At 35.7% G+C, this 25,987-nt stretch overlaps 1 protein-coding gene across 1 annotated transcript; it reads right to left on the reverse strand.

Annotated features, from left to right (window-relative positions):
• Positions 1 to 809: 809 nt before the first annotated feature.
• LOC308609507 (sodium- and chloride-dependent neutral and basic amino acid transporter B(0+)) lies at positions 810 to 24,796 on the reverse strand (the record flags this gene model as incomplete). Its single annotated transcript, XM_081223146.1, has 14 exons — positions 810 to 1,111; positions 1,816 to 1,983; positions 3,997 to 4,106; positions 4,365 to 4,464; positions 5,013 to 5,131; positions 6,336 to 6,461; positions 8,279 to 8,507; positions 13,535 to 13,675; positions 15,268 to 15,400; positions 16,558 to 16,696; positions 17,497 to 17,658; positions 19,904 to 20,035; positions 23,621 to 23,786; positions 24,749 to 24,796. 14 exons carry the CDS (start codon positions 24,794 to 24,796, stop codon positions 965 to 967), a joined length of 1,920 nt encoding a protein of 639 aa, XP_081079272.1. The 3' UTR covers positions 810 to 964.
• Positions 24,797 to 25,987: the final 1,191 nt, after the last annotated feature.

The following is a 25,987-nucleotide window of genomic DNA, read 5'->3' on the forward strand; positions in this document are numbered from 1 at the left end:
ATAAGAACCTGCTGTATAAAAAATAAATAAAATTAAATTTAAAAAAAGGGGATGGAGCACTTAGAACTCCCATGAGTTGTCAAAAAAAATCTACGAGTGATATAATATGTTTTCATTATCTTTTGGAAGCAAACTGGGATATAGGACTTTCTAATTTGGCTGCCCTCATTCTTGACAAGGTTCATAGGTTTATCTCCTGTAAGTATGTAAATAAGTTACCACCCATAAGTAGTAACTTATTCAGAGAAGACAAAATCATTCTACTTGATCTATTAACTAGAAGTAATCAAAGCTTCTGGATTCCATTTTCTAGATTTATCACTTACTGGCCATAGGATCCTTAGTTTTCTGTCTTACTTCACTATTTGTAAATAAAGAATGTAACCACTAAGTTCACCTAGAAAAAGTGAGCCATGAATACATGAAGTTTTTAGACACATGAACCAAAAGTATTAAGCTACAGTCATCATATTATATACACAGTCCATGTTTTTCATATATATGGCATTTCTAAAAAAGTGAGGCTTTCAATTTTAACACTGTCTTTTAAATATATTGATTTATTTTCCCCAGCTTTATGGAAAGGAAGGATTATGTACTAAGAAAACGTAAGCAAGTGATATTTAAAAACTTGTATAATAGAAAATATAACTATTTTCTAAATAACCAGTTCAAAATAAAGCCTTCAATATATTAGAAAAATATTATTTTTAATATTTTATTGTGAAATAGAGGCAGCTATGCGTGTGTTAAGATAATCTTAAAAGAAATATAATAATCACATTGCTAAACACTAGTAGATTCACATTTTTATATTACATTCCTGCTTAAATAGGAAAAAAAGCTCATCATACTATTACGAACCTAGTATATACGTTTTTCTACTCAACATTCAAATAAATAAAAATTTCCTCTATTCTAAAATAATCACGTTACACAACCACATATTTTTAAAAACTAGATCTCATTCTGGTTTTCTACTGCCACTAACAGTAGGTATTTCATGGTCAGTCTCTTTTTTAGGATCTACCATATTTTTATATCTTTCCCCACGATGTCTTTCCAGGTATGGCCCCCAGTTAGGAGCTGGTCTGCAGCAGCTTACAATGCGCTGAAAAGCAAAGAAAAAAAAATGAAGTTTTAGAGTGTTAAGTCTCCTTGCTAACCAAAATGAAATAAGAACCATAGAAAAGTAAAAAATGATCATCTAAATTCTTAATATACTGTCTACCAAAAAAAAAAGACACTCAAATGTAACCAATTGTTAATAGAATTGTATTAACTACAAAGCCAAGATAATTGAGTATGTAAATGATTTCAAAAGAAAGTGTTTTGTGAGCCCATTCAAGCAACAATATCACTTCGTATACTTTCACTGAATTCTCAGACATTTCTATCCTGGCCTTAGGGTGAGGGTTAAGTGAGGATCTAAACCAGTGTATGCCTGGGAAGTTTCAAGAACCAAAGAGAGGGTCAAACCATTGATCTAGATCCACAAAGCACTCACCTAGATCTTGAACCCAATCTGCCTGCTGAGCCTGCCCTGTCATTGTCCTATTGAGATGTCATAATCAACTCCCCTAGACCTCCATGGAAGAGGGATAACTCAGGGTCTAGACTGGGTTCAAGAAATTTACCAGAGTTTTTCCAGCTTTAACATGCTATTACAGTATGTATTATAACCAGATGAAGTTTTAAGGGTGAAAATTATAGATATAAAGGAAAAAGGTCATTTGCTTTGTGTCATCTCAGTAGAACTCAGTACGGGTATAGATACCATAACTTTTAAAGTATAAATAATATTAACATGCTTACTTGAAGGATGGTTCCTTCAGCTTGAATTATTTTTATAATAGCCATAATTGGAATCCAAATAATGCAGAAAATAATCATACACCAGCCTAGAGCAACTCCCCAGTCAGGGTATGGAATTTGGGCATAACTAGGTCTATGAAATTGTACCAATGACCAGATCAAGATTGCCTGTGAAAGTAAAATATGAAAAGAAAATGGTAAAGATTAAACTTTATTGCACTAATGATTTCATTTGCACTAAGTATTAGCAATTTGATTCCATTCCTTATCAAAAGCAATTAAAATGAAAATACATTCAAGCCAACTAAGATAATCAGGTAACTAGCCAGAAGATAAAATACTAAATGAACCAATCTAAATAACTTGTATTTGGCTCTGAATAGATTCTTCCAAAATTAGCACTTCCATATACTTATAAAAGATACAAATACTTGTACAACATGTATTTCAATAAAATACTGAAATACAACACGTATTTCACTTATAATAGCATGGTTTTAATCTGTTCTGTACTAGCAAGCATATCAGTCAATTCAATGAGAATGTAAAGTACACTTGAGTGAACATGCTCTGCACCTTGCTTAGCAGTTGTTTCTGTTATTTTCTACTACACAGAGTACCCCTTACTCCACACCCAAAACACACACGCATTCACACATTGGTACATAATTACCAAAGAACCCTTCACTTTCTTATTGAGAAAAAAAGAAGCTCAATATATGTGTGGGCAAAACAGTGACTCTTCAAGATGAAAACTAAGGCCAAGTTTTTAAGAAAGTGTTAAAAAAAAACCTACTAGAATGTTGCAGCATTAAAACTAATTATTTAGAAATCTATAAAGCAAACAAAACAAAATGAGCAAAAACTATAAAATCATCTAGTAGTTCCTCTAAATTTACCTGTCTTGAATTTTATAGATATTTAAGTTTAATTTTAGAATTAAATAGATTAACTTCTTTCATTTCATTACAGTAATTTAAGTTTATTTCACAATTACCATAATTTTACATAACTACAAGAGAATGGCTGAGGGATAGTGGAATCTAATATATATGACTTTATACAAAATAGATGATAATGTATATCATTTAATATCTAATACTTTTGCATTTTAAAGTAAATCCAGTTGTCAAACCTAGTAATCAGTGAAAATTAACTGGCTAAAAAGTCTAGCTAGATCTTCTAAGTTGGTAAAGCACTTATATTATTATGGAGACTTGTGGAGACTTGTGAAGTAAGGAAAACAATATTTAGTAGCACTGTGAAAATCATTTAGCAAGAATATGGAGCATACAAATATTTTATTTCAGCACACCCAGTTCCCAACCGCTCACTACTTGAACCTGACCTTATAATGTTAAAAACACCCTCTAAAACAAATTCTAGATCAAGTTATGTAATGGCCTTTTCTAGGAAAACCTTTGAAGCATGGGGGCAGTGAGAACCAAAGCATCCTCTCTAAGGCTTTGCCACTGCCCCACCCCCACCATTATCTCTAGTCCATAGAAATTCTCTGTCCCATTAAGTGTTTATTTTGGCATTCAGCCTTTTACTGTCCTGAGCTTTTATTTAAAGATATCATGTCTATATGTCATGTTTCTCCAAGAAGACATCTTTTGCTTTCCCCCAGCTCCTTAAATAGCACCAATTTTTAACATAAACTATTGCCTCTATTGACACACGTGAGTTTCTTTTAGTAATTTCAGATACTAAACACTTCCCATAAAAAAATATGCATTAACAACTGAGTGTTGTTTCTTAGCAATTAGTATGTTTAGATTGAATTCCTTGGAGGCAGAGACTGGGTCTTAAGCAGAGAGGTTAAGAACATTGTAGATGGCTCAGCATATTTTTTAGGGAGTGAACAAATGACTGGCTTTTAAAAATGTATCCTATTGATAATTTTTAAGTATCTAGGACCTTTAAGTCTATAGGAGCCTGGTTATTTTCTCAAATGGTAACTGTTTAAGCCTATGGCCTCAAAAATAATACTACAAAGAAAGGCATTGTAATTTAGGCAACTTGGAGGCGCCAGTCATGAAGTAAAAGTTGAAAATCATTACTTTATGACATTAATTTGCCTTACTGTATTCAGTGTGAATAATTCAAGTTTACCTTAGAAGTGTTTAAATATATATATATATATTATTGATACCAAATTCATGGCATGTTAATACTTACCGTCAAAAGGACAGGCGTAATGAAAAACCAGCAAACTCTCCACCATAGCCAGAATATCCACCTTTTTGCTCCAATCATCATTTCTATATCTTCAATGAATCTGTTGCCTCCTAAAAACAACAAAGAGTGCATTCAGCCCTTATTTATACTTTCATTCATTAATCATTGTGGCCCCAAGTTAGCTTTCTATGTCTAAACCTTTTCCAATACTACAGCAATGAAGAATATATATACCTTTAACTACCTTTTATTCATAATAAATTTTTGTCCAGTATATTACACTTAGCTATTACAGTAAACATAATGAGAAGGAATCAAACTAAGTCATTTTAGTAAAATGTGTAGATAATTCTATAGTCACTATTTACCATAAATCCAGATGATCCCTATTAGTTCCAGTATAGCTGCAATCAAAATGCCCCATCCAGCACAGAAGTGGTCAATCAGATGAACCCAGTAAATTCCAGCCTACCAAAAAAAATCAGTTACTTTTAAGTGTCTTTTTAATTATTTCTATGATTGATGAGGTACTCAAATTGAATCTACTAATTTGATTTTAACATATGCTCCTTGGTTTCACCTCTGCCAAAATGCGAAAAGGAATGTTTTCAAATGTAAACACAAACGTGGCTTTAAATATCTCAAACAGGATGTACCTTTTATTCTATACTGAGTCACTGTTAAAAAATAAGCATTTAGAATAGTTGATTATCAAAATGATATGCAGTGTGTGCTCTGTAGTAGCTGCCAAGAAATACAGCCTATGTTTAAAGTATATAACTTTATTGTAATTGGGGAAATTGTCCATTATTGGGCTTTTTCCCCCTCTGCAAAATATACTTACTATTGAAATTGTGTTATAATGGGGAAAAAACCTGGGCTAAAACTCAGAAAATCTTGATGCAAGTCAGACTTGGACTTGTCACTAAACATCCTCTTAAACCTTGGCTTCCTCATTTAGATTATAAAGTACATTCCAACTAATATTTTGTCTATGAAAAAATACTGTAGTATACCTGAGTCACACAGACGAGGCCAAGGAGAAACAAAATGAAGCAGCAACCCAAAGTGATGGGAACCCTCATTTTCTTCATCACTTTGGGAAATAAATCTTGAATCGTTGTTGTAATCGTTTCTTCAGAAGGGAAAAAATGACATGTCAACTCATATGCCAATAATTTTAATCACAGAAATCAACTTCTATTAATCAAACTTACAAATATGTGTTGAGAATATACGCTGGGCCCTACTTCTTACTTTTAAAAATCCACAGGGTCCTTTCTCTTGGCAGTGACCGCTCATCAGTTCTGATAAAAATCAAATGGAGCTCTATTTGTTGTTTTTAGTCTGTTTTATAAGGTTTTTCATTGGTAGCAATTGTAAGGTAACAGGTTCCCAAGGGCTGAGGTAGTTTGAAAGAGGGTTATAGGGAAGGAAGAATTCTAGTAAAACTTTTAAATAAGGTGAATATTTGAATAAATAACATGGAGACAGAAAGGCCTTCTAGGTTTAAGAAATAAATGTGTTCGTGAAACAGGGTACTGGCTAAAAGTAGAAGGATATATGAGTAAAAGGATTAAGAAACATATTCGAGATTTTTGGAGGGCTTTGAAAGTCAACTAGAGGAAGCTGGACCTTATCCTGTAAACTATTAAAATGGTTTATGTAAGAGCACAATATGATGAAATTCAGAATCTTTAGGTGTGTACCCTAGGGGAAATCCCTATGTGTACACAGAACCATGTGCAAGAATAGTCACTGCAGCAGTGTGTGTAATTTTTAAAAATTGGAAATAATCCAAATGCCCATCATTATGGCAACAGATTGTGAATTAATTAGCACTATATGTCTGTGTCAACATGGATTCATAATACATATAAAAAACAACTGTCAGAATGATATGTATGCTATGAAACTTCACATTTATGTGAAATTTTAAAAATTTATATGTTATTTATGGATACATATAAAATGTATACAAACATGGTCTGAATAACATACATAATCCATGGTGACAGTTGCTTCTAAGAAGGAAGAAATGTGAATTGTATTAGACAGAGAGACACAGGGGACTTCAAATTTATCTATAACAGTTTAGTTTTCTAAAAAATATCTGAAGCAAATATAAAATATTAATCTCTGCTCCTTTTGGGTGTCTGATACATGAGTACTTTGGATTTTTCCATATTTAAAACTTAGGTTAAAAAGAACTTTCAGAAAGATGATTCTGAGAGTAAAAGCTAGAGGGAGGCAACAAGGGTAAGAAAAGGATGTTTTTAAGTAGAGGAAACATGAGTAAAATATAAGAGGGATATGTTAACATTGGGAGTATTACTTACCAACGGAAGCAAACTGCGAGTCGAGACCCAAAGTCAAAAGCATGAAGAAAAATAATATGGACCAAAATGGCCCACCTGGGAGTTGAGCTAGAGCTTCTGGATAAGCAATGAATGCCAAATCAAAACCTAAGAAAAAGGAATGGCATTTTAATTTAAAATTAGTTGCCAAGAAAACTCACATATTTGAAATTTTCAAAATAAGATACTAGAAAAATCTCATTTTAATTTGGCAGCCCAATCCATAATATACATTCTTTAGCAACTGTTTGACTTTCACTTTTAAAAGCGTTTGACTGGGTTGTTCTACGATGTGATAATGTGAACATGTGATGTGAATTAAGCTAGTGAGATAAATTTTGTAAATGGTACATTTCTCACATAAGAAATCTTAACTATATCAATGATTTTGTTCAGCTGATTTTATTGATTTTTTAATTAATGAAGAACAATTGTCTTAAACTCCAGAAACCTAAATTAGGTCACCTTAGCCTAGAAATTCTAAAAAAATTACATTATCAAGAAAGATATGTTCATGGAATTAACTTTTTAGTCTTTAACTCTCTTTCCAAATGTTTACCCAAAATCACTATATGTAGTGCCATTTAATTATTTTTTTCACTGTACATTTCACAGCCGTGTAGTGCCATTTTATTTTTTTTATTGAAGTATAGTTGATTTACAATCTTATGTTAGTTTCAGATATACAGCATAGTGATTCAGTATTTTTTGCAGATTATACTCCATTATAGGTTATTACAAGGTAATGGGTTTAATTTTAGTGCCGTTTTAATTAATTTATGGATACCTGCAAAATTGTATGTAATGAAACTATAAATTGAATCTTATTTTCTATTTGTTTTTTTGTCTGTTTTTATTTTTGACTTATTTTAAACATTTTATCAAGAAGGCACATTTTTTTTATACAGCAGGTTCTTATTAGTCATCAATTTTATATACATCAGTGTATACATGTCAATCCCAATCGCCCAATTCATTCTATTTGATGTATGTTACCTTTAGAGACGCTTTATTAAAAAATTTCAGTCATGTTATATGATACTCAGTTTTAAGTATTTGAAGTTTCTCCAACCTCCCAGAGGACTGACCTAGAAGTCAGGAGAATTAGCTTCTAGCCTAGGCTCTGTCACTTCCTAATGATTCGATCTTCTGCAAGACATAACATTTCTGTGCATCAATCCACTCCTCTGTAAATGAGGAGCTGGATACTAGATGATCTCCAAAGCCCTTTCTAGTCCTAACATTCTATTCTCATTCATCAATCTCTCCATCAAATGATACTAACCATAAATAGAAATTTAATAAGAAAGTCCTACTTAAAAGAACCCTAGAATTCTGTTCCTGAGAATCTTTAGCCAGGTAATTAAGCATCCCTAGTTAATGTCTTTAAAGTTAGGAAGTTCACTAATCAGATTCCTTCCAAGTTGGACACAGCTGTATACTCAGTCAGTTGTGTTTCTATCTGTATGACATTTGTGCGTTTTAAAAATTCAGACCTAATAGTGTAATTTTACGTGGATTAATTTTTATATATAGTCTCTCATATATTCATATATACATATTAACACACACATGTATATATATGTATGTGTATATAGATATACATACACGCAAATGAAGATAATGCATGTAAAGTGCATAGCATGATGCCTGATACTTGCAATTGTGCAGTAAGTAGTTCCTATTAAGGACTAAACAAAATTTGGAAAAGATATTCTTAAACAAGTGTTCTGGAATGTACCGTTGTTTCTCAGATCATCTAAGAATTATTAAATCATTAAAACAATCAAGTTATATAAGATGAAATGAGAAAGAAAACACAATACCCTAAATCTTGAGTGCTTTAATTGCTGTAAAATATATCAGTGTTTCTTAAATGACCTATATTGAGTTAATCAAAGTTAATAATATATAGCATTACATACCTGATTTTACAACTTGAGAGACTTCCTTTCCAGATATATGAGCCATGTGTCCCAATATAGAAAAAATAGCAAATCCAGCGAACACACTAGTGAGGCAATTTGTCAAACAAATTACAATGGCATCTGAGAAGCAGTTGTTATTGAACTTATTGTAAGATGACAGAGCAACTAAACCACCCCAAGCCACTGACAAGGAATAAAATATCTGTGTGGCGGCATCTTTCCAAACCTACAAGAGAAAATAATATTTAAAAACACACTCTTAATTTTTCATTTGTATAAAATATTTCGTATATACAAATGAATAAATATTCATACAAGAACAAAATAAATACCCAAGTACCCACTACTCAGCTTAAGAAATAAAATGTTACTAGTCTATTAAAGCCTCCCTGTGCCCCTTCCTGATCATATCACTCTTCCAACCTCAGTGGTAACTGCTATCCTGACTTCTGTGTTTATCATTTCTTCAATTTTCTTTATATTTTTACTAACCTAAACAATATGGCATTTAGTTTTACATGTTTCTGAGTTTATAGAAAAGTTTTCTTAAAGCATATAAACTTAGACAACCTGCTTTTTCCATTCAGTAGTGTATGAGATTTATCCATTATCAACTTGAACCTTATGAAATTTCAATTCTGTAAGTCAAAAATGAAAGAATATAGGCAAATTCATATGGTTCAATTAAATGTATGTAGTTCTGAACATTTTTTCCCACTGCTGTATTGCCCCACTAAATATTGCCAAATTATGCTCCAAAGTAGTTGCATCACTTTGCACTCCCACCAGCTGGTATGAGAGTTCCCATTCCCCTACATCCTTGCCAACACTGGTCAGAATTTTTAATACTGTCCAAACTAGTGGCTGTGAAATGAGTTTTGATAACCCTAAGTACTTTATAAGGTTTAGCATGTTTTTATGTGTATATATTTATTCCATAGTCTTTTCCTGTGAAATTCCTGTTCATACTTTTTGCCAATTTTTTGTTTGGGTTATTCGCCTTATTTGAGCTCTAGGAATTCTTTATGTAGTTCGGATTCTAATCCTTTAGCTGTTATATATGTTAGCTTTTTTCTCCCAATTTGTGGCTTACATTTTTCACCTCTTGACATTGTGTCCTTTGACGAACCAAAGATTTTGTTTTAATGTAGCTGAAGGTATTCATCTTTGCTTTCATGTATTGTTCTTGATTTCTCTGACTTAAAAAAAGAATCCTTGGGCCTCCCTGGTGGCGCAGTGGTTGAGAGTCCGCCTGCCGATGCAGGGGATACGGGTTCGTGCCCCGGTCTGGGAGGATCCCATATGCCGCGGAGCGGCTGGGCCCGTGAGCCATGGCCTCTGGGCCTGCGCGTCCGGAGCCTGTGCTCCGCAACGGGAGAGGCCACAACAGTGATAGGCCCGCATACCGCAAAAAGAAAAAAAAAAAAAAAAAAAAAGAATCCTTAGCCCAAGGTCATAAAGCTACTATCCTATATTTTCTTCTAAAAGACTAAGAGTTTTGCTTATATCCTTAAGTTTTCAGTTCACCTGAAATTGATATTATGCATATTAAATTAGAAATCCCAACACACTGTTTTCTAAATGGACTATCAATGATCTGAAGATAATTGATATTATCAATTATGTCCAAAGATAATTGATATTTTCAATTATATCATTTGGATATCAATTTTATATCAGTTGGATAGTCCATCCCTTTCCCACTGACCTGCATCCCCACCTCTGCCACATATCAAGTTCCATATGTCCATGAATCTGTTTCCGAGATTACTATTCTGTGCCACAGGTCTGTGTGTCTATACCTAGGGTAACACCACATTGTTTTTATACCTATAGCATTATAATATTGTTTCATATCTGGTAGGACATGTCTTCCTCACTTCCTCAGAAACACCTCACTTTTTTGCCTTTTCTCCTTTGCATAAATTTTAGAATAAATTTTCAAGTTCCATGGAAACTGTGCTGGGAATTTGGTTGGAATTCTATTTACTCCACATATCAACTTGGGGACAATAAAAACATTAATTCTTAACAAGGGTGGTACTAGGCAGTTTTTGAAGAATGATGATACATTTAGGCATCCCCTCAGTCATCCAGTACCCTCATTCCATGTTTTGATTAGAGCCCCACGTGGCTGGCCTCATCTCTCCATCTAATTCGACCCCTTTATCATTCCCCCTTTCACAATTTACCCCTCCTATGTCTCTGCTAAAGGACAATAACAAATCTTAGAAACTAACCTAGGTAAATCCATTTTAATAGTAAAATTCTGTAGATATAACATTACCCCAAAGAACAATCTAACTGTGAAGACTTCACATAATAGGGCTGGCATATATGTAGGCAAAAGTGTGTTTTTAGTCCATCTGAAAACAGGACTGGTCAGTGGAAGGCAGGCCGTATAGCATGGTGACTAACAGTTCTTGCTCTGGAGTCAAAAAGAATGAAGCCTAAATCCAGTACATCTCACTTTCATTGAATTTGATTTATTTAACATCTTCAAGCCTGTTTCATCATCTATAAAGTGGAGATGATGATGATGATAATAACAGTAGTAATAATTATGTGTCCTAGGAAGGATGTGAGAATTCAATGAGATAACATATGTAAAGCAATTAGTAGGATACTCAGTGATAGCTATTATTGTTTTTATGGAAAAGAAACATAAACTGATACTCGGTTTCTTTTGTGGAAGTTAAAAACAATAATTTTCTCCTTGAAAGATATGTAATCTATTTCCAATTTCAATTGAAATAAAGTCGTTAGGAGTGAAATAAATACTTACTAGGTCTTCAGAATACAGCTTGATGTTAGATTATTATTACATTTTATTTCTCACATGATTTTGTTATATAGAAGTGAAATATATATATAATATATACACTGGCAGGAAGCCAGTAGGAAGTAAAATGGGTGGATAAATAGATGGATAGATAGACAGCTAGATCACAGTTATTTCACTTACGTATAACAAAATCATGTGAGAAAAAAGTGCTCTCTTATTTCTTAGGCAGTTGTACATATTAAGAAATGAACAACAGGCTTGTGTTGGTCTCTCAGCTGCTTTGACTTGATACATTATGTATGCATATGTGAGTGGGGGGAAGGAGGCTGGAGGTCGTGTGGCAGGTCTGGGTTGTGTAAGAATGCTACTGCATACCATGATGTACCTAGGCTGCAAATAAAAATGAAATATAGTTCCAAACATAGTTATAATCTCTGTATCTACCCATCTCATAGCTATATACAAGATTATTAGTTGAGTGATTAGGAAACCTTAATTCAAGATGCAAAAGCAGGCTAAGTAGATTTAATTAAATGTGACTCTTCTTGGGTCTCAACTTCATCACTGTAAAATGACGGAGTTAGTAAAACAGTCACTGGAGGCCCCTCTAGTTATAAATTTCTATGGTTCTCTACTCTCCTAGAGATATCAGTAGAGTTCAAATACTTAAAGAAAAGGAAAAAATATATACTTATGATTGCATGTTTAGAATATGGATTGGAGGGGAATAAAAAACATCTAAGAAAAAATTCTCATTGCCAGCAAACCCAAAGAAGGCATGAGGGTAGTGTTTGTGTTGGGGAGAGGAGGTAGGATGATTAAACTGTATGTTTCATAAGGAGCTTTAGGCTTAGCTCTGATGTTTTAAAGCCAATAGAGACACCGAAACACAGACCAGTATAAAATAGTCATATAAAATTTTCTGGATAGTTTCATGGAGCTATAAAGCCCAGGTGATCTGAGGCTTGTAAAAGCCACTTAAAGGAATATCAAAGGGGCTTTTCAACTGTGCTCCAAGTTATGAGGTTTAAAGAAAATGGAGGGTCCACTTCTTAGGGAAAATGTTGCATCTACAATAATATAGTATTATATAACAGCAATAATTAAAATGCTTGTGTGCTCATATTTATATAACGGTTTACCATTTCAAAGAACATTAACATATTTTATCTTGTTTAATAACCTAACAGAGGGAAGATGGTGAGTCCCAACTTCCATTTTATTTGCTTCTCATCCATTACCAAAAATGGTCTAGTTGGAAAGAGACTAACAGACAAGATTAAAAGATATGAGGCCCAAGATAAATGAGGAAATCAACAGTGGCCTACGGACACATCAAACTATGTTAATCTCTAGCACATAAACAATAAAAGTTCATGGTTCTAAGATAATTTAGGGTTTTTTGGTTAATTATTGAGTGAAAATTATTTGGACACGCAGAAGGTAACTGAAGGCCAGAGACTGACCTCTCAATTTTCAAAAAGGTAAAGGATGGATTTCCATGACTAAAAACTGATAAATTTAACTTGCTTACCAGAAATGTTCTACAACAAATAATTAAATATCCAGATTGTGAGTATTTAGAAAGTCACAATTGCTGGAAATTAGCATGAGTTCCACAAAGAATACCATAGCAAACTAAAACTAATATCCATTTTGGCTAACACTACTAATATGGTAGATATTATAGTGTTTCTTGATTTTAATGTAATATCGTGGGGTTTTACCTGACCAGAAGCTTAATGTGTTCCAAGAATGTGACATGACTACTAAAAAAGTGAAAGTGTTATTAGCCTGTATCAATAGAAGCATAGTATATAGAGTACACTTACTGACAGTGCTGTCTGCAGTCAAAATTGTAAAAGATTTTATGTACCTATGATACACACAGCCATTGTCTGGAGATGGACTAATATTATAAGGGGTTACCAATTCATATTCATGGCACATATTTATGTGTCTGGTACAAGTAACAGTTCTGTTTATGGAATGCTTCATCCATTTCAAATTTATGTTCTAACTTCATAATATTAACTTTTGATACTAACTTTTGAAGACAATTAAAATTTATATTAGACCATTAAACCATCAGCTATAATCTTTAAATCTACTACGAGTTTATCTGATAAGTCACATAGCCCTAGTCATCAATTTGTGGGTACTCATGCATGAAATATTCTTTTTCAGATTAATAAGCCCCAAATCCTTTTGGTCAAATAGAATCAGTTTGAATAAAATGACTTTGAAACTCCTATTGCTAAAAATGATTGTCTCACTTCCAATAAGAGAGCATTAGTGCCATGTTAAATAGTTAAATCAGACATCCTAGGGGACGGAAACACTAATAAACTTAAGTACATATTCTTTTGCAAGCTACTATATTATGACACTCAATGGCAATCAAAGATTTTCAATATCGGCTTTTAAGTTTTACCTCCTCAGATAATTTGAAATCCAAATTGTCTTACCTCAGCTTCCCTAAGTTTTGTAAAATTTGACTGTGCTCCAATATAGTATGAAATGCCTTTTGATGCACCATCCAGAGTTGCCCCTCGGATCAGCAGGATGAGCAAGACAACATAGGGGAAAATAGCTGTAAAATATACCACCTACCAAGAAGAACAACCAAAAGTTAATGTTATTTTTTTAAACCATGGTGTATAATTATATACAAATAAAGTTATTAGCCAGTTGAAATTAGTAAAATAAAGTATCAAAGATTTCATTAGGTTATTAATGTCTGATAATACTAATACCAATGTTGGCATAACTTTCTCTTTCTGTTCTCACCACTCTCAAATGATCCACTTTCAAAACACTCTGATGTATGAAGCAATATTTACCAGGTTTGTGTTGTAAATACACAATACATTAGCAACGGTGACTTGGAATCTAGATCGAGTGCTTTCCTAAATGTATCCTAATAAATGTCTGAGGGGACTGAATAGCACCTCTTGGTAAATTACTGCATTGATGTGGGAAGGGAAATGATTTTAAACCCTGCAATGATACTCAATCCCCAAGGAGAAGGAAAATCTCCTAGTAGGTGTCCAAATCCCATGAAAGTTGATTAAGTGAATACTTAATCGACACTTGCTATTATTATCCTTAAAGCTACCATTAAGAGAGTTTGATAGCACACATATATACGTGTGAACTGCTTGTGTCCTAGATAATACATGGTTCCAGATGAGCAGACTGCCTTTGAGGCTGGCTTTTCATTAATGTGGATGATTTCTTTGGTCCATAGATGTCCTATGTTTGATAATATGCCCAAGGAGATGATTTAAACAAGTCATCCAGAGACCAATAAAAATTAATTGCGTGGCTAAATGGCTTTTAATGGATTCTTTCAATATTAACATCAAAAAGGAGCCAAAGGTTTCAAAAATGTGCAACTGCAACATTATTTTGGAAAGTTTCCACTGACTTTGTGATGTTCGCTGTGTTTTTCTGATCTAACAGCATGTCTCGTTACAATGTAACATTAATTGACTGTGCTAGATATTGTACCAGAACACAAAGATAGTATCCACAGTTATTCCTGTCGTCTGTCTTTAAGGAAATTTCAGTCTAGTAGTTACAAACACATACACATTTACTTTTCTGAGTACTGTCCAACTGCTCACAGAGAAAATTTCATACTGTTCTCTGAAATTGCCACCATGTTCTCTGAAAGTTTAAAAAATAAAACAATGAAGTGGGAAATGTTTTTCAGAAGAGGACTCTGCTGAGACAAGGTTCTGAGTCAATTTTGGCAAGCTTTAAGAGAACAATGGCATAGTTTTTTTCCTTCTCTCTCTAACAAGGGGAATCCTGACACTGTCACCCTATATAACATATATAACAAGGATCTAAACTTTCCAAACCAAACATTGCAATATATGATTCCATTCAAGATGCTTCTTTATTATAGTAGGACAGAAATACTCCCAAGCCTCAGAATGCTGTATCAGCTAGAAGGGCCCAAGTTTAGAGAAACTGCACACATCTAGTACTAATTTTTGCTTGCTTTGTTTTATTTTTAATAATAGCAGGGTTCTTATGTATTTTCTTAGAGCGAGGCTGCCTACTTAGAAAGCTTTTCACACATTTGAATGTTCCCATCATAGAAAAAACATGCATTTGGTACTACCTGGCATTGAACTACAATGAAATTGGAAAACAGCTACATCACTGTCTAATGTGTTTTCTAAATTACCTTCCCAGAAGACTTGATTCCTCTAAAGAGTGCTGCTCCAACTATGAGCCAGGCCAGAAGAAGACAAAGTGCTAAATACCACACAATGACTCCAGTCTCATCCAATCCACTTGACCGTTGGAGCGCCACTTTACTGAAAACACATAAGCCCTTTGATGAACACACAATCACTTGTCTTGATACATTGAATTTTTAAATATCTTTCATCCAGGGAGAAGCTTCATGAGTACTTTATTAATACATCAACGTTGTGTGAGTCTTTTATTGATACAATTGTATGGAGGGGCAAACATAGTTCAGTGAAAAATTAGGCTCTGAACTTTCTGGTCAACTGCAGCCAATCCAAAGTTCCAAACCCTAGAATAAAAGACCCACTCATTCCTTTAGCTATGATTTTCCCCTAATATTTCAAAGCTCCTGTATGGAAAGAAATTAACCTTACATCAGATTATTTCATCTTACTCGTTACGGTAGTTTTTTCTCAAGTTCAAATGATGGAGAAAACATTTAAATTGTATTAAATATTTTCTTATTCATCATACTTGTAGTTATCAAACCTAAATGGTCCCATTATGTATACCTTTTTCAAAGGTATAATTCCATGATTTCCACTAGGGACATATATGGATCTAGGATTTTAATTCTTAGCTTGATATTTGGAACATTTCAAGGTCTAAATTTTAAAAGGGTCACAAAGAGCAACAACATGGAGCTGAGGAAGAGCTCATTACAGCAATAGTCAAAGAAGTTATGTAAGAGTAAAGGGTAGGTATACAGTAAGGAGATAACAGAGAGCTCATTTAAAATTAATAAAAGCAAATATAACCCCAAACATCTATTTTTACCATATGATGACAATTATAAGCAAAATGGATAATGAAGAATCTCAGCCTTAAGTAGCAATTTTGCCCCCAATATTACTCATCACCCAACTGTTTATCATTAGAACTTGCTCATTAGAGTCTAAAAGTTGCATATTTTTCCTTCACAGCAATGCCCTAGCTTATAGCTAATAAACACTGTATAAATCATCACTGAGAACATTGTGCCCAATTCATAACTAATTTATAAATGACAATCTATTAACTATGAGCTAATTTTGCAGGCTACTACTACTCACACAGGCTAGGTAAACATTTGAGTCAAACGAAGTATAATTTGCTCTGACTTGACTCCCCTCTGCCTTTTTTTTCTACTTATATGAGTTAAGAAAAGAGCGGATCAATATTTTATGGTTATAAACATTTTTAATAACATCCGTTTAAGATGTAGATAATTTACTGTACTCACTTCCAATATTGTTCACTGGGAAGCTGCCCTGGCTGATAAACTTCACTTCCATTGATGCAGGTAAAATTGTTGGCGTCTACCCAGCTTTTATTCACTTGGAAGATTTCACCTAGCTTTATACTCACATTACAATGTGTCACTAAAAATTAGAAAAAAGAATACATACACAGACACATACTTAGTTTTAGAAGAGTACTTACCTGGAAAAAAAAAGTTTTAATGATGAAATATTTAAAGTACTGTCTAAATTGTTACTTGGTGAAGGTGGAGTAGAAATCTTACAAATGGAATAAGCCATGCACATTCAGCATCTGAAATCCTCTCTACTACTAAGCTGGGGGTGAGTATGAAAATATCTGCCTTTTTAAGTTGTGGTTCTATTTAGAGTAATAACAGCTATAGAGTAACAATCATTTCAGTTGGGACTTAGTGCTCTAAGGAACTTTTCATATGTGGACTTATTTAACCTATATAGATAAATGACACCTTTAAATTCCTAAGAAGTGTTAAATCTTTATCACTTTATCCTCCAATATACACAGGCAATCCCAGTGGTAATAGTCTACAATATGGATGCTACATTGTCCCAAAGATTAGCAACACTCAACCATCAACTGAAACACTACTACTTTCATAAATAGTGCTTTTCTCTCTTACCACTTTCCCATTTCTTCCTTTTCTTGATGCCCACAACTTAGGCCTGCAAGAAGTACTCCAAGTAGTGGTTTAGCCTTACTGGGTGCCCTCAGAAATTAACATATTGCATTAATCAATTTTCAGGTTATACATGCTTTATTCTGCTTTTATCAATAACCTATGGCTCACTTAAAATTGAACCTAAATTGGTTAGAAAATGATTTAACCCTTTAATCTTCTTAGAAAATATAAAAGAATGATGCAGAGTTAATAATATTTTTTAAATAAATAAATGAATTTTACCTATAGGCGATCTGCTACAGGTTTTATCTGCCCAATAAGAACAAGTTTTCCATGGTAGTTCACGTTGAAAAGAAGCAAACATGTAGTAAAGACTATGGGCAATTATGACATTATAATAGATTGTCACAAAAATGGATATCAGGACCATTGTAATCCCCACACCTGGAAAAGAGAACAATTAAAATAAAAAACAAGTGAAATTTGTTTTCCTAATTCATAAAGCTGCATCTCAATTTCCACAAAATCTATTTTAAAATGAGAAAACTGTTTCAAACAATGTTTTCTCTCTCTCTTTTTTTTTATGTGGGGAGGCAGTACTACTGTCTGAGTAGCTTTCTTCTCAAAATTATTTTGATGATTGACTTTCTGAGACAGTTTTTTAGTTGATCAGAAAAAGGTTCTAAGATCAAAGACCTGAATTAAGCCATCAAATTCACATAAGGGAAAACCATGTTTATTATTCTTTCTTATTAAGTCTGTAAATTCTGGTCAGAGTGGATACTACTAAAAAAAAAACTATTCAAAGCTCATATCCTATGGACTCGCTGACCAATACTTCCCTCTTCATCTATAAACCAGCATTTTTTTAAACATCTTTACTATAATTGCTTTACAATAGTGTAGTAGTTTCTGCTTTTTAACAAAGTGAATCAGCTATACATATATATATATCCGCATGTTTCCTCCCTCTTGCGTCTCCCTCCCTCCCACCCTCCCTATCCCACCCCTCTATGTGGTCACAAAGTACCGAGCTGATCTCCCTGTGCTATGTGGCTGCTTCCCACTAGCTAGCTATTTTACGTAAACTGGGACCAAGTGAGAGAGTGGCATGGACATACATAAACCAACATTTTGACAAGTAGAAGATAAATCCTCTGAATGAATGTCCTAAAAGGAGAGTGTACAGCATTTCTACAAGTGCATGTAAAGAAAATTCAATAACTCAGTAACAATCCAAATTTAAACTTCTGAAATTTCTTTAACTCAGTAGTTTCAAAATACAGCAAGCATATTGAATGTAACTCCTATGTTAAGACTAGCTTTTGTGACAAAGCGAGAGAGTGGCATGGACATATATACACACATATATACACAACGTAAAATAGATAGCTAGTGGGAAGCAGCCGCATAGCACAGGGAGATCAGCTGGGTGCTTTGTGACCACCTAGAGGGGTGGGATAGGGAGGGTGGGAGGGAGGGAGACGCAAGAGGGAAGAGATATGGGAACATATGTATATGTATAACTGATTCACTTTGTTATAAAGCAGAAACTAACACACCATTGTAAAGCAATTACACTCCAATAAAGATGTTTAAAAAAAAGATCACATATATATGGAATTTAAGAAAAAAAATGTCATGAAGAACATAGGGGTAAGACAGGAATAAAGACACAGACCTACTAGAGAATGGACTTGAGGATATGGGGAGGGGGAAGGGTAAGCTGTGACAAAGCGAAAGAGAGGCATGGACATATATACACTACCAAACGTAAGGTAGGTAGCTAGTGGGAAGCAGTCGCATAGCACAGGGAGATCAGCTTGGTGCTTTGTGACCGCCTGGAGGGGTGGGATAGGGAGGGTGGGAGGGAGACGCAAAAGGGAGGGGATATGGGAACATATGTATATGTATAACTGATTAAATTTGTTATAAAGCAGAAAGAAAATTAAAAAAATAAAAAATAAATACTTTGTCGCATACCACACGACCAATTAGTGGCAGAGTGGGGATTTGAACCCATTCCCTCTGAAAAAAAAAAAAAAAAGATCTAAGAGACATATCAACAAAGAAAAAAAAAAGACTAGCTTTTGAGGTAGCTTCCTTAATATTCCAGCACTATATTCTATTCACCTCGCTATAAATACATTTTTGACGTTACACTGAAGCCTTTACAAGTAGTTTTCAGCAGCTAGCACATACCAAAATGATATCCCATCTTCAAACAGAAAGGCTATTGGATGTTTAATAACAATGAAAGCACTTAAAAAAAAAAACTCTCCTAGTGTCCTATTCCATTAGGAGCATCCAAGAAAAAATAGTGACCTGCCCTTCAACTTTTCTGAACGAGGCATTGTAAATGATATGCAAAAGCGAGAAGACAAAGACCGCATAGGAAGTAGAAAAAAAGCCAGAGCCATAAAGTTAATGCACAAGACTGTGTGCCAAGAGCATTCAAAAGGTGAAAACAGGAAAATAATGACACCTTTACAACTCTCTCATATCCTTCTTAACCCCTACCATATCTGCAGCCCAAGCTAAAGAGAAATATAAATTAACATTTGATTTCTAAATTCGACAGTGTCAAATAGTCAGAAAAGCAGCGTATGCCCTTTTGCCTTTCATATGAGGACAGCTATACGCAGGAATAGACCAATAAGCACAATAAGGAAAACATTTTAATACCAACCTTGAAACAATGGTAGAATCCTCCAAACTGAAACTGGACCTAAGCTAGCAAATTGTCCCAGTGAGCACTCTAGGAAGAACAAAGGTAAACCAGCCAGTGCTAGCATAATCGCATAAGGTATCAAGAAGGCACCTAGAAAACACAAAAAAAGAACAAAAGCACTCTTATATGCCCAAGTCTTGATGGCACTTTGACAACTAGCACAACATTTTGAAATCATTGTGATATAGTGGAGTCAGAGAGTACTGGGTTTAGGCTCCAAATTTACTACTGTCTGTGAGAAAATAGTTGATTCTCTAAATCTTGGATTCCTCATCCATGAAATGGGGATGCTAGTATTACCTAATGAGGTTGCTGTGATTATTAGAAACAATAGCCCGGGGCTTCCCTGGTGGCGCAGTGGTTGAGAGTCCGCCTGCCGATGCAGGGGACACGGGTTCGTGCCCCGGTCTGGGAGGATCCCATGTGCCGCGGAGTGGCTGGGCCCGTGAGCCGTGGCCGCTGAGCCTGCGCGTCCGGAGCCTGTGCTCCGCAACGGGAGAGGCCACAACAGTGAGAGGCCCGCGTGCCGCAAAAAAAAACAAAAACAAAAACAAAACAAGAGTCCGTAAAAAGCAATCCAGAGAAGTTGAATGATCACAGGCTTTGGAGCCAGATAGCCCTAGCTTTATATCCTGGCTCCATCATCTACCAGTTATGTGACCTGGGGCAGTTTACCTAACCTCTTAACCTTGGGTTCCTCATAAATGGGAAGAACAATGCCAACTCATCAGTTTGTGGTAAAGGTTAAATCACAGAGCCTGTGTGAAAACACTTGGCGAAATGGGCAGGCACATAGTATATTTTTAAAGTTAAGTTCCCTCCTTTCTCCTTAAAAAATAAACAGTTTTTAAGACTTAGGGTTCAAATGTTAAATGTGGTTCAAAGTGGAAGTTACTGCAGCTAAGTTTAGTATTCTCCATATAGTCATAAGGGTCTTCACTCAACGTTAATAAGAAACATTATTTTTGGTAGAAGAATCTGAACAATTGAGATGCATTCAGAATTAACTTTCAATTTCATAAGGACTAATTCTCCTACATTTAGATTATTCAGGCCCATTTTGGGGTTTTTGTTTTAAACCTTTTATTATTTTACTTTTTTTTCTGCCCGCTTTTAGGGCATAATACTATTCATTAGAACTATGACCCAATTTTTGGTAGAGGCAGGGACAGAATATTAAGCTTATTGTTCAAGTATTCTTGAAGTCTTAAAGTTTAATAAGAAAATGTAGAGATAAGGGAATAAAAATAGGCTTTGGATTATGTACATTTCATATAGCCATGTTACATTTTTTTCCTCATATGTTTTTCCCATTATGGTACTATAACATCATACCTGGGAATTACATTTTTTCTAACCCTAAAAATATATTCTACTAAAAATGGGAGACAATCGGGCTTCCCTGGTGGCGCAGTGGTTAAGAATCCACCTGCCAGTGCAGGGGACACAGGTTTGAGCCCTGCCAGGAAGATACTACGTGCCGGGAGCAACTAAGCCCGTGCGCCGCAACTACTGAGCCTGTGTGCCACAACTACCGAGCCCGCATGCCACAACTACTGAAGCCTGCACGCCTAGAGCCCGTGCTCCGCAACAAAGAGAAGCCACCACAATGAGAAGCCCACGCACCACGACGAAGAGTAGCCCCTGCTCGCCGCAACTAGAGAAAGCCCGAGCACAGCAACGAAGACCCAACACAGCCAAAAATTAATTAATTAATTAATTAATATTAATTTAAAAAAATTAGGAAACAATAAAGTACTTGTTATATACAAGTCACTAGTCACCAGAACATAGGGACAAATATGTTTTTAAAGATGCTGCAATGTACATAACATCATTACTATGACTACTAGAAGTTTAATTCCCACCAATGATAAATATGAAGAAAAAGTAATACAAAATATCCCTGTTTAAACACAACAATAAGCAACGCTTTGCTAGCCCCATGTAAATAGGTTTTTAGACACACACAGAAAAGGATTTTCCTCAATGCTGTATAAGGCTTTTCACCCATTATATTATTTCATTATTAATAACAACCATAACTGGTAAATTATCACTCCAATATAGTGGTCACCAATTGTTAGTCCTGTTGACCTAGACCCTAAGGTAGTCTGATACTTCTCTTTCATAAACTGTTAAAAAGCTCCTACAGATAAAAATGACTCCAGATCTTAACAAGTCTTTCAAGCCTGACCATAATTTTAAATCGAATCTATTAACATTTGACAAATTTGAATTTCATGTTCCTCTTTTACCCTTGGGTAAAAGAGAAAGAAGCAATTGAGAGAGACTAGATCATCTATTACCCAAATGATGTGATCTTTAAAACCTGAGAGCCAATATGATATATTAATTTTTAGAGGAAGTGGTGAAGGAGGTAATAGCATACAATAAATAATGCCATTTTATTTCAGCTAAGTTTAAGAATTCTCTATTAAATCTAGTTTAATATGGTTCCTGGAAATTTATAGTAAGTACTGGGCCTATGTATGATGTCAACTCACAGGGAATTTCCTATTCTAAACTTGAACATAAGAAGCTGGAAAGGAGCCTGAATGCTTCTCTCCACCACACGGACCTTAGGACATAGACACCAAAAAGACTGTGATTCCTGAGTCATCTTCCAGCTCATATTTATACCAAACCCATGATTAAACAATGTATGCTCTAGATAGGGTAATTTATGTCTCCAACACTTAAAGTGTTTGATAAACAGAGCCCCTTTCTTAACTCTCCGAAGGCCAGTGTGAATGTTTAATATAACCAATTAATAAGGAATATAAGATTGAAATATCACCACACAAAATCCTATTGTACCAAGAAGAATACTTATAGTGGCATTGTTTCACTGGTAACCAATTATGAAATATAAGGGGATGTCACCTTTACACTTCTAACAGAACCTGTAATTACAAGTAAATAAAATATGGTAAGTGAAAAGTGGTTTCAACATTACTAGAAGATTGTGCAATTCATTTTGTTTCCTTTTGTGTGTCACTTCGGACTTATTTTTTTCTCCTTGTTCTAATGGAGTCTTCCTTAGTGATCTATGAGGTATAAACTGCATTATTTTGCAGAAATTAAACACCTAGCCTTGATCTACATTCTATCGCATTTTCAAAGGACCTTCTACATGGTCAATCCAATTTGAAATACATGTAACTGAATATTGCAGCTTAAAGTACAAAACCTTCAATTACTTTTTAATCAACTCCTTCCACACTTAAATTTCCAAAATGTAATGCCTGATTTTATTTAAGCAAACAATTTATTTGAGCTTCTTATGAGAACGAGAATTCCCTGCCTTTTGCTTAGGTTCAGCTATAAATTAGGCAAAACACAACTTGAGTGTGAACAGATTATCATAGGAAGGTGTAAATTAAGAAGACTAAGTCATAGTTGAAGATGACATGGGATTTCAGATCAGAAGCTCAGAAGTACTAAATATACAACTTTTATCAAGTTTATATCTGAACATCTTGTGAAGCCAGCTTTCCAACGTGAGCTAGAAACTCATAGTCTAATAATAAAACGCAGTATGCTCATTTCCCATCCTCCCACTAACCCATATTATCATATACCTTTCCTCAGTTGTTATAATATCCTCAGAGGCCATAAAACACCGCACTTAAAACTGAAGAGGAAATAAATTGGGGGGGGGGGGAGAAATACCTCCGCCATTGTTGTAGGTCAAATACGGGAATCTCCACACATTCCCCAATCCCACTGCATATCCAACCATAGATAAAAGGTAATCCGATTTTTTGGACCAGTTGCCACGGTCCTGATTCTCATCATTTTCACCAATATGGAAATTCTCAGATGAAGCCGTCACTTTCTAGAAAAGGGAAAATATCAAGAGCTTGTTGTTTTTTACTATTAAACAATCCACAGACGCATAATTTCACAAATCCACAGAGTGACAGTGAGACAGAGACAGAGAGAGAGACAGAGAGAGATTGAGAGAATGAACCCTGAAAACCATAGCCAAGGAGGACACTTTCCAAGGCTGGGGAGATTTCTGAGGATGGCTGCTTTTACTTTACAACGTTTATCCCATGAAATGAAAAAAGCTCTGTAGGTGGATATTTTTACTACTTCTTCGGGTTAGATCATGCAAATTTTGGTGGAAAGGGTACATGTGGCACCCAGCATGAAGGGCAAATGAAGGTGGGAAAATAAAATTTCAAATACAAAAGTCTTAAAGATGAATTAGGTAAAATCAACGCTCTTGAAATCAGAGGAGATATTTGAGAAAAAGGATGAAATATAGTTTCTACTAAAAAAAAATTCATAGACTCTTTTTCATACTGGCTGGTAGTTTTGATGTTTGGAGTTGTCAGGGAAGTTTAACTTCCCTCCATATCCTGGAGAGTAAAACCATTGCTTTTCTGAAAGCCACAAAATAATATTCAGAGACAAATTCTCCTGTCCCACCAGGTGGAGCAGTGCTCGCTCCACTTCAGAGGACAGGGGAGAGTTCCTCAGGTCAGATAAGGACAGTACATTTTCTCATTTCCCTCCCGCATATGGACACAGTCTGGAGAGGGACAGAAAACACAACAAGGTGGTGGGCACACCCAAGGCAGAGGATGAGGTGACCCTAAGACTTCTAGCCACCAGAGTAAGAACTGCTCTATGTTTCCTCTACTCTATGGGGACATCTTGGGCACACATGAAGGCAGTTGAACAGAAATGTGGAAAACAGGGAACAGCTGCAGAGAGCAAAATCTGAGACTTGCCTCCCCTTGTGTTCCCTTCCCAAGCCCTCCACACCTCCCATAGCTCCCAGACTCCTACCTCCTTCCCTCTGCACTTGAAGAAGCTTGGGCACTTCAACTTGTCCATGGTTCACTGGCTGCCTGGGCTGCTCTGCCGGTCTCGCAGTCTGGCGGAGCTTGACTGGTGGCAGGTGCACACTCCCCCGTCGCTACCTGCCAGAGTGAGCCACGATGCCCAGGGGTGGGACCATTTATGGAGGTAAGCTCTCTCCTCCCCCTCCTGAGCACCCTGTCGTGTCAATTACTGGAAGGGACTAAAGTGAGGCTCCGGTTTTTCCCCAGGTAAGCTGGCATGTAGCAATCCCCTGCCCCGGGCCCCGGGAAAGGGCTGGGCTGTGAGAGAACAGAGCAGTCAGAGCCGAGATGACTGACAGCCATTGACTCAGAGCCGTGCGGTACCTTCGCAATCTTACCTCCTTTCTGGGGTTCCCTGCTTCTTCGTAACCTCCTCTCTTAGTCTGGTCTCTGTCCTGAGGCCAAGTGCTGATCTCCACTGGGGCTGGAGGTGGGGAGGGCATGGTCTGTGGGGTCCATTCCGTTCCCAAGATTCTCCTGAACAGACTGTACTTTCCTGGGCTCCGGGATTTCCCAGAGTTTTGCCCCTCACTAGAAAGCACTTGATCCCCTGGGGCAAACACTGCTCCCAGAGGGAAAGCTCCAGAACTGGGCACCTTGAAAAGCAGCAGGTTGAGATAAGATTACTCACCTGGCTCTACCTGAAAAGAGCAACTCTGAGCCCAAGTCTCAAGCACTTTTTTCAGCCTTCAGGACAACGTTGTCTTTTACAGGGATTGATTTCAAAGAGGCCAAACAAAAGAAATTATTGAGCAGGTTTACGGGAAATTTTAACCCTAACCAAAGACTTCACTTTGCAAGAAAGGCGAGGCCTAGAAAGTAAACTATGAGGAAGCATCCCAGCTTGGCCAGGGAGGAAAGTAGTATTATAATGCTATTTACCAGTGTAGCACCTTTTCATCAGAAAACTCAAAGGATTTAAACTCTATCAGACAAATAAAAGATGATGGCAGTTCTGTGAAGCACAGTACAAATCACTGCACACGGAAGAACCAGCCTCGAGCCAAATCCTGTATCCTATGTTGCAGGTCCTTTGTTCTTCCATTTGCAATACAAACATACCCTGGGGAATCTGAGCAGGTGAGGCAGAGGAAAGTCCACGAGTGAAGTGGGAAGGTAGTAAGGAGAAAGTATCAGTAAGTTTCATCTAATTTTGTCCTGAACACAGCACAGGCTGGTGTGT

Source organism: Mesoplodon bidens, assembly GCF_964165515.1.
Source record: "Mesoplodon bidens genome assembly, chromosome: X".
Taxonomy (NCBI): Eukaryota; Metazoa; Chordata; class Mammalia; order Artiodactyla; family Ziphiidae; genus Mesoplodon; species Mesoplodon bidens.